Source organism: Pristiophorus japonicus, chromosome 14 (assembly GCF_044704955.1).
Source record: "Pristiophorus japonicus isolate sPriJap1 chromosome 14, sPriJap1.hap1, whole genome shotgun sequence".
Classification (NCBI taxonomy): Eukaryota; Metazoa; Chordata; class Chondrichthyes; family Pristiophoridae; genus Pristiophorus; species Pristiophorus japonicus.
The window spans coordinates 180166685-180182615 of record NC_091990.1 but is presented as its reverse complement, the minus strand read 5'-3'; the positions used below and the strand labels follow the sequence as shown (position 1 = coordinate 180182615).

Below are 15931 nucleotides of genomic sequence, written 5' to 3'. Positions count from 1 at the left end.
ATTTGGCACTAATTTCCATTTATGGCTTCTGATCCTTCTGTCTTGACTTACTTTGAAGAAATAAACTGCTCAATCTATACCATCTAATATTTTAGATACTTTGATGATGTTCCCCTAAAGCATCTTCTTTCGAGACTGTAAAGATTATGCTTCTCATTGCTCATTCCTTTTACACGTGACCCGTCTTCTTCACCTTTATTTTGTTACCTTAATTCAGAAAAAATATATACATATATTTTATGAAGAACTGAAGTCAGTTTTGCCGTGTTTCTCCAAGGATTCAGTGGATCTTATGGCAGGCGACGGAGAGAACTCTCGCAGAAATCCAACCCCATATTACATACAGGAGAATATCTTGGCACTTTGAAAATGTTGGCATGGTTTCCAGTTTAGGTACATGGGATGGACAGCAACAGAGATTCATTAATACTAAGTCTGAAATGTACATTAAAATTCTGAATATCTGTCATGTATCTTACATTATTATATATAACTGTTTCCTGACATGCTATACATGACTGTAATAAGATATGACCTGTAACCACCAGCATACCTTACCACCAGGGGTGCACTTGCAAGAGACAGGTATATAAGGACAGGTCTCAGGCAAGTGCAGCATTCCAGAGTGACCTTGACTTCACTACATGCCTCGTGTGAATCTGTACTGAGGGGACAGGACTTTACAGTGGCGACGGGTTACGGGATTACAGAATGGCGAACAACGGATCAGATGAAAAGTACAATGCGGGAGACAATTGGGAGGACTTTATAGAAAGACTCCAGCAAGGCTTTGTAACCAAAGACGGGTTAGGCGACGATAAGGCAGACAAGAGAAGAGCCCATCTCTTGACCAGCTGTGGCTCGAAAACATACGCTTTAATGAAGGATCTGTTGGCACACGAGAAACCAGCAAGCAAGTCGTTTGAAGAATTGAGCACACTGGTAAGAGACTACCTGAAGTCAGCGAGCAGCCTACACATGGCCAGACACAGGTTCTACAACTACAGATGCTGTGTGGGCCAGAGCATACCCGACTTCATGGTGGAACTTCAGAGGTTGGCTAGTTTATGTGAGTTTTCCGATGAACTGAGGAGAGAAATGCTGAGAGACTTTTTCATTGAAGGAATAGGCCATGCAGGCATATTCCGAAAGCTCATAGAGACCAAGAACCTGACCTTAGAGGCAGCAGCACTGGTTGCACAGACATTCTTGGTAGGGGAAGAAGAAACGAGGTTGATTTACAATGCAGGTACGACAACTAACAAAATATTGGAACAAGAAGTTCACAGCACTAAACAAGCTGCTACCCCCACACACAGACAAAACCGGGAGAGCAGGCTCTCGACAGCAGCCAGAAGCCATCAAAGGCCACAGGAACAGCCGTTCACACCTCATCAACCTACAATGCGAGCAATCAACTACAAACTGAGAGAAGCTCAAGAGACATCAGCCAGACGCAGCTCATTCTTTGGGAACTCTTTGAACAATGAAACAGGTCTGTGCTGGAGGTGTGGGGGTGGGCACTCATCAAGGGGATGTCGATTTCAGCAGGCTGTTTGCAGAAATTGTGAATATACAGGCCATTTGGCCCGCATGTGCAAAAAAACGGCAGCTCGGCTGGTGTACGAATCAGATGGGTCGGAAAGCGGACCAGTAGATGGTGGGGACAGTACCCGGGACACCGATGTACAGCGGGTCAACACGATCAATGGCCGCTGCTCCTACAACAAGACGCTTCCTATAATGATGAGGGTCCGACTCAACGGGATATCTGTCAACATGGAGCTGGATACGGGAGCGAGTCAATCTCTCATGGGCGCTCAACAATTTGAACAATTGTGGCCGCATAAAAGAGACAGACCAAAACTCACAAGGGTCGACCCCAACTAAGGACCTATACCAAAGAAATTGTACCAGTCCTCGGCAGTGCCATGCTCTCTGTCACACACAAAGGGACAGTGAACCGACTTCCCCTGTGGATTGTCCCCGGAGACTCCCCAGCATTGCTGGGGAGAAGCTGGCTGGCAAAACTAAACTGGAAATGGGATGATGTCTATGCCATGTCTTAGAGGAACGGACCTCCTGCTCAACAGTTATAAAGCGATTTGAACATCTCTTTCAGCCAGGTGTAGGCACTTCCAAAGGGGCCAAAGTCAAAATCTACATCACACAGGATGCTAGACCGGTCCATCACAAGGCCAGAGCTGTACCCTATGTGATGAGGGAAAAGATTGAACACGAACTAGACAGGCTTCTGCGGGAAGGCATTATATCACCTGTGGAATTTAGTGTATGGGCAAGTCCCATCGTCCCAGTCATGAAGCCTGATGGATCCGTACGAATCTGTGGGGACTACAAATCTACCATAAACAGAGTCTCCCTACAGGACCAGTACCCGCTGCCCAGAGCGGAGGACTTATTTGCCACATTGGCTGGAGGTAAACTTTTCTCAAAATTAGACCTCACATCTGCGTATATGACGCAAGAATTGACCGAGGAATCCAAGCTACTCACCACCATCAACACATATCGAGGCCTTTTTATGTACAATCGATGCCCATTCGGCATCAGGTCGGCAGCTGCCATATTCCAGCGCAACATGGAGAGTCTGCTCAAGTCCATCCCGGGGATGGTTGTATTTCAAGACGACATACTTATCACGGGCAGGGACACCGACTCCCATCTCCGTAATTTGGAGAAAGTACTAAAGCGGTTGGATCGGGTAGGCCTACGAGTCAAGAAATCCAAGTGCCTGTTTCTCGCACCCGAGGTTGAATTTTTGGGCAGAAGGATTGCCGCTGATGGAATCCGCCCAACAGAGTCCAAAACAGAAGCAATTCGCCTGGCACTCAGAACTGCGCGCCTTTCTGGGGCTACTCAATTACTTTGGGAACTTTATGCAGAACTTAAGCACACTGCTGGAGCCTCTGCACATGCTACTCAGGAAGTGGTGCGAATGATTTTGGGAGGACACCCAGGAACGCGCCTTCAATAAGGCACGCAACCTTCTGTGTTCCAACAGTGTTTTGACTTTCTTTGACCCAGGTCAAAAGCTAGTTCTCACATGCGATGCGACAGCGTATGGGGTCGGGTGCGTTTTGCAACATGTCAATAGTGCAGACAAATTATAACCCATAGCTTATGCCTCCAGGTCACTTTTGCAGGCAGAGCGCGGGTACGGAATTGTGGAGAAGGAGGCACTCGCGTAAGTGTACGGTGTCAAAAAGATGCACCAATACCTTTTCGGGGCCAAGTTCGCGTTAGAAACCGACCACAAGCCCCTCACGTCCCTCCTATCCGAGAACAAGGCAATAAACGCCAACACCTCAGCGCGAATTCAACGGTGGGCACTCATGCTGGCATCCTACGACTATACCATAAGGCACAGACCAGGCACAGACAACTGTGCCGACGCGCTCAGCAGGCTACCCCTGGCGACCATGGAAGGGTCTGACGAACAGGACTGTGAGATAGTCATGGCAATCAATGCCTTTGAGTCCACAGGTTTGCCCATGACGGCTCGCCAAATCAGAGCCTGGACGGCCAGCGACCCCACGTTATCCTTAGTAAAAAGATGTGTCCTAACCGGTGACTGGGCAGAGGCTTGCGATGCCTGCTCCGAGGAATTAAAACCCTTTCACAGGCGCATGCATGAGCTATAACTACAAGCAGACTGCCTGATGTGGGGCAGCCGAGTAGCCATGCCTCTGTAAGGCAGAGAGGCATTTGTCCGGGAGCTCCACCGCGAGCACCCGGGCATTGTTCTCATGAAGGCCATAGCCAGATCCCACGTCTGATGGCCTGGTATTGATGCAGACTTGGAGCTCTGCGTCCGAAGGTGCACCATTTGTGCCCAACTCAGCAATGCCCCCAGGGAGGCTCCACTGAGCCCCTGGCCCTGGCCTACCAAACTGTGGTCGCGGGTGCACGTAGACTATGCGGGCCCATTCATGGGCAAAATGTTCCTCGTAGTTGTAGATGCATTTTCAAAGTGGATCGAATGCACCATTTTAAACTCGAGCACAACCTCCACCACTGTGGAGAGCCTCACAACCATGTTTGCAACGCACGGAATCCCTGACATATTGGTCAGTGACAATGGTCCGTGCTTCACCAGCGCAGAATTCCAAAACTTTATAATTGACCACGGCATAAATCACGTCAAGACGGCACCATTCAAGCCGGCCTCCAACGGCCAGGCGGAGAGAGCAGTGCAAATCATTAAACAAGGCATGCTTAAAATCCACGGTCCCACGCTGCAGGGTCGCCTGTCGCGACTGCTGCTGGCATACAGATCTCGTCCACACTCACTGACTGGGATGACCCGGAGCAACTGTTGATGAATAGGACTTTAAAAACAAGGCTCTCATTAATCCTCCCAGACATGCACAAAATCATTGAGGCAAAGCGCCGTAAGCTGACTGAGTACCATGACAGAAATTCGAGGGGGAGATGGAATGAGATAGGGGACAAAGTGTTTGTATAAACTATGGCAGGGGTCCCAAATAGCTTGCAGGGACAGTAACGGGCAAGGAAGGAAACAGGCTACTGGTAGTACAAATGGACAATGGCAAAACCTGCCGGAGGCATGTAGACCAAGTCAAAAGCAGATTTACCAACAACACTGCGGAACCAGAGGCAGACTACAATGTGGAACTCGCACCACACCTGGTGGACAGACAAAGGGAACAATCTGAGGAAAGGACAATCCCAACAGACAGCCCAGGCGAGTCAACAACAATCACACCAATCTAAACAGACAGCCCAGGCGAGATACCAGCAACCACACCCAAAGAAAAACAGACACCAAGGCAAACAACTGAACCACAACTCAGACGCTCCACGCGAGAACATAGACCACCTGAGAGACTGAACCTATAAAGACAATAAGATCTTGGGGGAGGGTGATGTCATGTATCTTACATTATTATATATAACTGTATCCTAATATGCTATACATGACTGTAATAAGATGTGACCTGTAACCACCAGCATACCTTACCACCAGGGGTGCACTTGCAAGAGACAGGTATATAAGGACAGGTCTCAGGCAAGTGCAGCATTCCAGAGCTGGGAAATAAAGGTGCAGGTCCAGAGTGACCTTGACTTCACTACATGCCTCGTGTGAGTCTGTACTGAGGGGACAGGACTTTACAATATCTATTCACAAATGTGGTTAGCTACTTCATTTATTGTACTGTTGAAAGTCACTTTCTAACTATTGCGATTCAATTCAAGTGCAGGTTTTACACCACACTCCTGACTCCATAGAGCTATGCAGCGTAACAGTAATGATTTATACAAGTTGAGCAGCGTTCTGTCAGAGGAAAGTGTTAGAGGGTATCCATAGTGTTGCTTGAACCATTTCCTTAAGCTACTCACCCAAGATTTTGCTGATGTTTGAATTATGCATGTCTGGAAATGCCTGTAGTATCTTCCTGCGCTCATCCTTTGCCCACACCATGAAAGCATTCATTGGTCGTTTGATATGCGGCTCGTTGTTGCTGCGACCTCTGGTTTCTCTGTAAACCCGTGCCTCCGTCACTGTAGTGCTTCCTGTTGGCCAACAATAATACTGCTGTAGTTTAGCTGGAGACCCATTCATTGCCTTACTCCCTGAAACACCGGAGCGGGAAAAAAAGAGAGCAACACAGTACATTAATTTCATTTAGCATGCACCGAGCATACAGGATAAATTGATTTCACTTTGCATGGGCTCGGAGAGCCGTGTTTATTGTGCAGTCAAATCTAGTGTAGCATTCAGCTGACAGTATCCATCAACACAGGGCAATCTGCTGACTGCTGGGCCAGATGAAGGCATCCATTACCCCAGCAGTGAAATGCTAGTTCGGACATGACAGCTAGTGTCTGTTCCTCAGGATCAGTTCAGAAATTTATGATGCCCCCAGTGCCATTGCTTTCTGATTGACACTCTTTTAGCAGAATAAATATGCTTGTGTGCATACATAAATGTGCCAGCTTTATTCTTCCATATCATAATATGTTGAGTCATCAGGTTTCTGCCACCTTTAGGTAGATAAACGCACTGTTCCTTGTGCAACGGGGCCCTTGGAGAGTGAACGCTCAGATCTCTTTTGGCACCAAAACATTGTTCAGTGTATCAGGACTGAGTATTACTGACTGACAGTTTGATGAGCTGGAGAAATCTGAAAGTTCAGGTTCAGCTCAATGCGAAATTGCTGTATTCTTGACACTAATTCAAAAGGCTCTCTAATCTAATAAAAGTTCCCCTTCAGGTTTGTAAGCCTAGCCATGTTTCACAAGCAAAGATTTCAATGGTAGGATAGCTTCCTTTAGCTAAGCTGGAATGAACATTTTTAATGTGCTTGATTAAGAGCACGAACCAATGAATCCAGGCCACCATTCTTATTGATTTGAACTTTTCACTCACTTCCCCATCCTCTGTGGGGTTTACAGGAGTGAGGGGCTTTTTGTAGGGTCTTTTTTTTTTAATACGTTACTTGATAAGTGAATTGTAACACTTAAATATTTTCATTAAATATGTGTTCACTGTAAGAGGGTTCTGCTGTAGTGTCCTTATATAAATACAACCTTGTGCTATAAAGCACTAAACAGGGGTTTAGTTTCTCAGCTATCAACTGGTTTCTCTCTTAGAATTATATTGTCATCGTAATTCTAATTTCAAATCCATAATTTTTAAGTATAATAATTCAATATGTGATTATAATCCATCCTTCAGTCTTCTCCCATCACTGAGTTTAAAAGATTAACTGAAGTCTATATATAAAAAAAGATATGCAGCATGGAGAACATAGGACACAATGAATTCTGAAGACATGGTTATATGAATTTGAGCTCACCTGCTGGTAGACCAAAGCAGGAATGATTTTAATGGACAGAAAATCATGGGGAGCACTTGCTCGAATTCCCAATATGCACTTCCAGCAGGTGAGGCTCCATGCCAGAAGCATGCACTCGTAAAATTATCCCTTAAGGCTGCAGTTAAAGACTATCGCAAACAAATATAACTTTAACAGTCATGTGGCAGAAAAGCACAATAAAAATTGCTCCCATTTTACTTTGAGCAACTGTACACATAATGATAATGATGTGTTGTGGAAAGAAGTGCCACTTAAAGTTGTGCATTGGAGAAATTACTAAGAACAATGTAGTTTAGGACTGATCAAAGCACAATAATGTCAAGGAAGAAATGAAGGAATTGAATTTCCACAGTGATTCTCCCGCTCGTCTGTCCTAAGTTGGGCAGAAAACCCCAGAGAAATGGATATCAATGATGTTTATGCCATTTCTACGGGTATCTGCAGATCTTTTGCGAGAATAATATCTAACATTTGGGAGAGCCCCGTGGAAATTCAACCCCAATAACTATAGATACAAGTAGTATAATTCAGTTAAAACCAATCTCTTACTTGTCAGTAAAGCACTCACTTCTTGTGAGAAGGGAGAACCACAGTATATATTTTCCAGTCAAACTCCTTATTTTGTATGCTAGTCCCGTCAAACCTCAAAGCAAACCAGCCATTGTTAGTGCAAATTAGGCAAATACAATGGAAATATAAATTTCCACAGCAAAACTCCAACAAGAAGATACAAACCGGGAGAATGGATATCATACAAAGAATAAGATGGTTAGGAGTGGGCTTATAAACTTTAGTGATATCAACCAAACCCTGAGAGCCAGCTTGTACCTCCGAACATGCAAAACCATATGTGATGTATCACATGAATTCTACATTTGGAATTATACAGATGAAATACTGGTAGTGTCAGGAATTTGAAATTCACTGGTAGTTTTAATTCACAAGGCACCAGGCTGAAGGCACTTTTACTTTGATAGTTTGCTGTCGAAGGTGGGGGCATGCTACTCCCGCCATCCAGAGCATGTGCAAACATACATAAACTACCTGAGCCCTTGTGTCTTTTGTGGGACTCGTAGTAAATGCTTTCTCTTCAGACCTGCTACATGCGCTGAACCAGTTCTGTTCATCTGGATGCTTGTGTCATGTTGCAAACAAGCAGTTCCATGTCAATTCACATGCCTGCTGTGTGAGCTATGACACAAAATTCCATCATGCAAGATGTTTCAATGTACACGCTCACTCCGCATGCACAGAACAGCTAGCAAACGGAGTCATCACAATCCACTCTAAGCCTGCAGCAGCATGATATGACGGGATGCTCTAAGCAAGCTCTGAAGAACTAGTTTCTGATTTCCAACTTTGTTTCCAATGGCCTTACTGGGAGAGCAGTGCCAGATGCTGACAAAAATAAAGAGGAATGATACAATGAGCTTCTTTTGGTACCACTTTTCTGGGATACAATTGATAAATTAAAAGCACTTTCTATAGGAGATATCTTCTCATTCATGCATTCATGCATTCATGCATTCTCTCTCTCTCTCTCTCTCTCTGTCTGTCTTCCTCATTCTCTCTTTAATTTTGTTGGAGCGCAGTTCCACATTTTCACTTCCTCAAACTCTCAATTACAATTGTGGCCATTCCACACCACATACGCACAACAGTCTGTCATCTGAGATACCGACATCAACCAGTAGGCGTTATCTTAATCACCAGCACTACCCTCACATCACTTCAATACCTACTGCTATTCCCACCACTACTACAGAAACATATACATTCAACCTTTACTCCTCGATTAAACTGGTTCCAAATGATGGACTGCTACAAAAAAATGGCCACATTTAGTAGAGGCAAAATGAAAAAGCATAAAAATTCTAAAATAAAAAGGGAAATTTCTAGAAATACACAGAAAGTCAGTCATTATCTGAAATAGAAAGACAGCTTAATAGTTCTGGCAAGATCCAGAAATCATGAGCTCTGTGGAAGGTTCATACTCAAAACTTTAACCTGCTTTCTCGCTAAAATGCTCATCTACTTGCTACGAATGTGTGTCAATTTCTGTTTTTACAGTTCTTTAAATGATAAATTCAGCAAGGCTGCAGTCCTGGGGTGCAGATTGGGGAGTAGACACTATAGTATCATAGCCCTATCTCCAAACCTGCATGGAGGATAAACACCAAGGAAGCCAAATGGCCCGTTTCTGTGTTACTTCTCTGTAAACTCAAAATCCTAGCGAGCGAGGCTCTGCTCTGGGAGTTTAATCTCACAGGACTTGCTCTGAAATATCACATTTATTTTGCATCATAAACTAAAATTACACAGCGTGTACAGCACAGATCAGGCCATTCGGCACAACAGGTCCATGTCAGGGTTTATGCTCCACACGAGCCTCTTCCCACTTTACTTCATCTCACCCTATCACCATATCCTAGTCTTTTCTCCCTCGTATATTTACCTAGCTTACCCTTAGATGTATCTATCCTTTTCACCTCAAGCACTCCATGTGGGAGCGAGGTCCACATTCTCACTACTCTCTGAGTAAAAAAGTTTCTCCTGAATTCTTTATGGATTTATTAGTAACTATCTTACTTTTATCTACCATATCGAACCCCTTCATAATGTTAAAGACCTCTATCGGGTCACCTCTCTGTCTTCTCTTTCCGAGAGAAATAAGCCCCAGCCTGTTCAGTCTTTCTTGATCATTATGTGGAAATAAAAGGTGTGTTTTGAAGTAATAGTTAACAACCAAACAACTCAAGACGATTGCAGACACAGTGATCATCAGATAGTTAAGGATAGATTGGCAGTGGATCGTTTTAGGTTTCACTAAAAAAAGAATTTGAATTTAAATAGAAAATGCTGTTATAGGAATTTAGATATATTGTCCTTGATTAAACAGGCACTAGAAAGGCATTTGATGAAGTAGGTTTTACACACTCCTGCAGTGTGTACTGACATGTCTGTATTATCTATAGTCACATGCGTGCCTGTGATATCTAAAACTATTCAATCATTTTGTGATTGCCAAACAGACTCCAGTTGTTCTAACAATGTTTTAACTGCTTGTGTGCTGCATTTCCTAAGTAGCATCACAGTACAGCATTTTGCAAAATTAAGATTCTATCGGCATATCGTTAAAACTGAATAATGCAGAGGTAACTGTACAGAGCTTCATAAATTGCTTTCCTAATATTGCCTGAATAATCAAGAATAGCAGATACCTGCAACATGGTGATCTGATCGAGGGATTCAGATGCTGCGATAAGTGTCAAAACTCACGAAGAATTGAAATCATGCTGTGCAATAGTCAGAACAAAAACAATAATGCACCTACATGAAATTTCTTTGTCCTCTGTTTTAATTAAAACATTAAGATAGCGGACCGGGAAGTTTCATACAAACATATCAATGCAGTCATAACTAATATTGTGCAACATAATTCCAACCCCAGTGGTTAAAGTGGTCTGGAAAACTCTAGCACGGATTCAAGGATTACACTTATACAGCATCATGACCCATTTTAACCATCATGTTTTATAACTTTCACTTTAATCCTGAAATTACATTACAGCCTTAAAATCACCACAAAGTATCCATCACTGTCATTATATTAAAAATTAATTGTTTTCTGATAAGTGTCGTGTTGTTGATGCGCAACAGTATTTGCATTGGAAGATTAATGATTGTGATGTCGCCCACAGTATATCCATTGAGAAATAACCTGCAGTAAATTAATAGGAAACTCAATCCAGTTTACATCGTACAAGAGTAGCCCTCTCATGTATTTTGCAGTTTTGGATCATAACCTTTAGGATAACTGTTTGCATTACTTATTTCGAATTAACATAGATGAGATTACAAGGAACATTCTTGTTCTTTTCATAAATGAGGGAGTGGTCCATTGACAGGTACAAATCGCTAGTACCTTAGGGTCAGATAATGAGAGTTTTTAGTTCAAGCATATATGTAAACAAGGATGCTTGACAGGCACATTATGCATTTGATAAGTCTTTGCGAGTATAATTTACTTTCAAACTGATTTACAGTGTGTATTTACACTGTGGTAACACTGCTGGATTTTTTTTCACTGGGACCATAAATATAAATGTCCTTAAAATTGTAGTGCCTTATCACACCTGTCTAAAGCAGGCCCGCACTTGAAGCAGTTGAGATATGCAGCCAAACACCAACCCTCTTCACTTGATCTTTGACTATGTCTTTGTGCCACGGCAGACAGGCTGTCACAAAGGAATCCACTGTGTGAAATGAGCTCCTGCAATGAATTACCGCTCACGCAAACATTGTCTGTTCAGCTTCAGGAAACAATGTAATGAGAGAAGAGGGAAATTTAAAGAATATAAACAACTATACTTCGAAGAAAATGATTTAATCTGAGTTTTGGAATACAAGTGACCTCTTTTCATTGCTGTGGTTACGTTGCAGGTATCTTTTCATACTGAAACATGCATAAAGTAGCATAAGCTAACAGCAGTGAATTATATTGCATTGCCCTCTGTCAGTAGAAAGCAGAGCTCTGCATAAATCTACGTAGATGTATGCGTAGAGCTCAGCTCCGGACCTCGAATTAGTGGTGACATTCCCAACAGGACAGTCACCTCTTCTCCAACATTAGTGATTTAAAGCTGTCCGGGGCTCTTTTCAAACTCAAGCCTAGATCTGCCATTGGTGTAGTTTAGATCCGGATGGCTCCCAATTTTCCAAGGTTAGTTAATATGCATAGCTTTATAGCATATTATGTTTGGAGCAAAAAACTGATTTAATTAAAATTTAAAGAGAAGGGATCAATTAAAGAGGAGTGTTAAAATCGGGAGGGGAAGGGGACATTTTGAATGCCTTTTGAACGTCTCAGAAGGCATTTCAATCCATTAGCAGCCTTTGTGAAGGAGGGAGAGATACAAGACTGATAGGTGCACATGAAGGGGAAGGAAACACAAGGTGCAGGCATGAGTCCACAGCGAAATGATGGAATAGCCCCAGCATCTGACCCCTTGGGGTAGTGGAGGTGGTGCCTCACGAGGTACTTGCGAGGAGGGTAGCCTGCTATGTCATGCCACAACACCAACCCCATAGGTGAGCATTGTATCATGCCTGAAGGATGTGGAGTCAACTGATTCATTAATCTCTTTCAGGGAAGGGAATCTGCCACCCATACTCAGTCAGGCCGACATGTGACTCAAGTCCTGTACTATGTGGTTGACTCTTAATGCCCATAGGAAAACTAGGGATAGGCAATAAATACTCTACTGTCTTGACCACATCCCAAGAGGAGATAACAAAAACACCTAAGCTCACAGTAAATGCCTAACTGACACCAACTAGGCTATAGATAAACTGTTCATCGTGCATTGTAACTGCACTGAGACACTGAGCTCGATTTTGTACACCCTCTCTGTACAATTTCACTCGGATTTTGGGCAGATAGGTGCAGAAAATGTAGCAGGAAGCCATTCCAATAATTCCTTGCCATTTTCTGTCATTTCCAAGATCTTCCACTAGAAGTGACTGTGGGTGTTGAGTACGTCCACCTATATATGGGTTAATGATGGGAACACGTTATACAATGTAGGGAATTCTCTACCACAGAAAGTTGTTGAGGCCAGTTTGTTAGATATATTCAAAATGGAGTTAGATGTGGCCCTTACGGCTAAAGGGATCAAGGGGTGTGGAGAGAAATCAGCAATGGGGTACTGAAGTTGCATGATCAGCCATGATCATATTGAATGGTGGTGCAGGCTCAAAGGGCCTACTCTTGCACCTACTTTCTATGCTTCTATGTCCTGCTACAACCGGAACAGAGCGTTGGTGAGACCACACCTAGAGTACTGCATACAGTTTTGGTCTCCTTACTAAGGAGGGATATACTTGCATTGGAGGCAGTTCAGAGAAGGTTCACGAGGTTGATTCCTGAGATGAAGGGGTTGTCTTATGAAGAAAGGTTGAGCAGGTTGGGCCTGTACTCATTGGAGTTCAGAAGAATGAGAAGTGATCTTATTGAAACATATAAGATTCTGAGGGGGCTTGACAGGGTAGATGCAGAGAGGATTTTTCTCCTCATGGGGGAAATCTAGAACTAGGGCATAGAGTTTCAGAATAAGAGGTCACCCATTTAAAATGGAGATGAGGAGGAATTTCTTCTCTCAGAGGGTCGTGAAACTGTGGAATTCTCTACACCAGAGAGCTGTAGAGGCTGGGTCATTGAATATATTTAAGGTGGACATAGACAGATTTTTGAATGATAAGGGATTCAAGGGTTTTGGGGAGCGGGCAGGGAAGTGGAGTTGAGGCCAAGATTAGATCAGCCATGATCTTATTGAATGGCAGAGCAGGCCCGAGAGGCCAACTCTCCTACTCCTGCTCCTATTTCTTGTTCTTATAATTAGCACCTATGCAATACTGGCTGTCAATCTGCTACTGCTACGACAGCTGTTGGGGGGGGCTTTAAAAATGAAAGGGCTACCTTGCCAAGACAAAGTGTGCTTTTTAAAGATGTCACTCTTTCTGCATCCCTGGGGTGGTGTTGCCACCGAAAGTGGGAAAACTGGGCAGCACTGGAAATGATCCCAACCACATGCAGCAAAATTTAAATTGACACTGACCCTGGGAAAATTGGCTGGGGTCAGAGCACAGTGAACTGAGTGGGAGCAAAGACAAACCTGATGCCAATCTAGCAGGATTCCTGCAAGATGAGAAACCTAGGCCATGAAGATGTGGGCTATGCTTAATGGCCTCGTTTTTATTTGGATTCCGGGTGACCGGTGTCTATGAGCGGGCTCCGGGAGTTCGCACTGCTAAATTCAACTGCTTTTGTCCCTGCGACAGACTTGCAGACACACAAAGAACTGGGTTTCATAAGGGCCAAGTTTCCACATTTTTTTGGAGCAACTAGTTTTTTTGGAGTATCTTAAAGATCGCAATTCTCCCCATTTAGTTTGCTCCAGTTTCAGTGAGTTAGTTCAATTTCTTTTTAGTTCAGTTTTTTTTTTCAAAAGGGGGCATTACCAGTCATTCACGCCTGTTTTGGCCATTTAAGCAAGTTTACTCCAAATTAACTTAGGCCAGCGTATGTGTCCACGTTTGTACGCTCAGAAAAACCTTGCAGACACTTTAGAAATCAGGCGCAGGTAGCCAGAGATGGGGGGGCGGAATGGAAGTTAGAGGATTTTCCAAAGCACTAAACACCTTCACAACAACATTAAAGAAGCATAAGTACAGTTAAAGCACCAACCACTAAACAAAGCACAAAAATAAGCATTTAATAACAAATAGAAAAATACAAGGAAAACACCAAGACTTACAAAACACTAAACAAAGCACAAAAAGTTAACAAATAAAAAATCGAAGGAACACTGCACCTAAAGCATCAAGACCAAAGTAATAAGCAATCAATCAATCAATCAATAACAAATAAAAAAAATAGAAATCCTACCTTTATGTGAAGGAAAGGCAGTGGGCTGCCGATGAGGGAGAGCGAAGGGGGAGAGAGGAGGGCGGGGAGGAGAGGAGAGGGGGGAGGAGAGGAGAGGGGGGAGGAGAGGAGAGGGGGGAGGAGAGGAGAGGGGGGAGGAGAGGAGAGGGGGGAGGAGAGGAGGGGGGGAGGAGAGGAGGGGAGGAGAGGAGAGGGGAAGAAAGGAGGGGGTAAGAGGGGAGGGGGTAAGAGAGGAGGAGGGGGTAAGAGAGGAGGAGGGGGGGGAGGAGAGGATGGGGTGAGAGGAGAGGTTGAGAGAGATGGGGGGAGAGAGGAGGAGGGAGAGAGGAGGAGAGGGGGAGAGAGGAGGAGGGGGGGAGGAGAGGAGAGGGGGGGAGGAGAGGAGAGGGGGGAGGAGAGGAGAGGGGGAGAGGAGAGGAGAGGGGGAGAGGAGAGGAGAGGGGGGGAGGAGAGGAGGAGGGGGTAAGAGAGGAGGGGGTAAGAGAGGAGGGGGTAAGAGAGGAGGGGGTAAGAGAGGAGGGGGTAAGAGAGGAGGGGGTAAGAGAGGAGGGGGTAAGAGAGGAGGGGGAGAGAGGAGGGGGGAGAGAGGAGGGGGTAAGAGAGGAGGAGGTAAGAGAGGAGGGGGTAAGAGAGGAGGGGGTAAGAGAGGAGGGGGTAAGAGAGGAGGGGGTAAGAGAGGAGGGGGTAAGAGAGGAGGGGGTAAGAGAGGAGGGGGTAAGAGAGGAGGAGGGAGAGAGGAAGGGGAGAGAGGAGGGGGAGAGAGGAGGAGGGGGTAAGAGAGGAGAGGGTAAGAGAGGAGGGGGTGAGAGGAGAGGGGAAGAGAGGAGGGGTGAAGGGGGTAAGAGAGGAGGGGGAGAGAGGAGGGGGAGAGAGGAGGAGGGAGTAAGAGAGGAGGGGGTAAGAGGGGAGGGGGAGAGAGGAGGGGGAGAGAGGAGGAGGGGGTAAGAGAGGAGGGGGTAAGAGAGGAGGGGGTAAGAGAGGAGGGGGTAAGAGAGGAGGGGGAGAGAAGAGGAGGGGAGAGAAGGGTAGTAAGAGAGGAGGGGGAGAGAGGAGGAGGGGGTAAGAGAGGAGGGGGTAAGAGAGGAGGGGGTAAGAGAGGAGGGGAGAGAGAGGGAGGGGGGAGAGAGGAGGGGGAGAGAGGAGGAGGGGGTAAGAGAGGAGGGGGTAAGAGAGGAGGGGGGGAGAGGAGGGGGGGAGAGGAGGGGGAGAGAGGAGGAGGGGGTAAGAGAGGAGGGGGTAAGAGATGAGGGGGTGAGAGGAGGGGGTAAGAGAGGAGGGATAAGAGAGGAAGGGGAGAGAGGAGGGGGTAAGAGATGAGGGGGTGAGAGAGGAGGGGGTAAGAAAGGACGGGGTAAGAGAGGAGGGGGTAAGAGAGGAGGGGGTAAGAGAGGAGGGGGTAAGAGAGGAGGGGGTAAGAGAGGAGGGGGGTAAGAGAGGAAGGGAGAGAGGAGGGGGAGAGAGGAGGAGGGGGGTAAGAGAGGAGGGGGTAAGAGATGAGGGGGTGAGAGGAGGGGGTAGAGAGGAGGGGATAAGAGAGAAGGGGAGAGAGGAGGGGGAGAGAGGAGGAGGGGGTAAGAGAGGAGGGGTAAGAGATGAGGGGGGTGAGAGGAGGGGCTAAGAG

General features: G+C 45.4%; 1 protein-coding gene across 21 annotated transcripts in view; it reads right to left on the bottom strand.

Moving 5' to 3' along the window:
* The window catches only part of sox6 (SRY-box transcription factor 6), a 656189-nt gene that overhangs the window by 19001 nt on the left and 621257 nt on the right, over positions 1–15931 (bottom strand). For 15 of the 21 annotated variants that reach the window (XM_070899905.1, XM_070899904.1, XM_070899902.1 and 12 more), the window contains one exon: positions 5383–5616. In XM_070899905.1, coding sequence (XP_070756006.1) covers positions 5383–5616 — 234 coding nt within the window. The remainder of the gene's footprint in view (positions 1–5382; positions 5617–15931) is intronic. The other 6 variants (XM_070899911.1, XM_070899915.1, XM_070899914.1 and 3 more) reach the window with 1 other exon arrangement.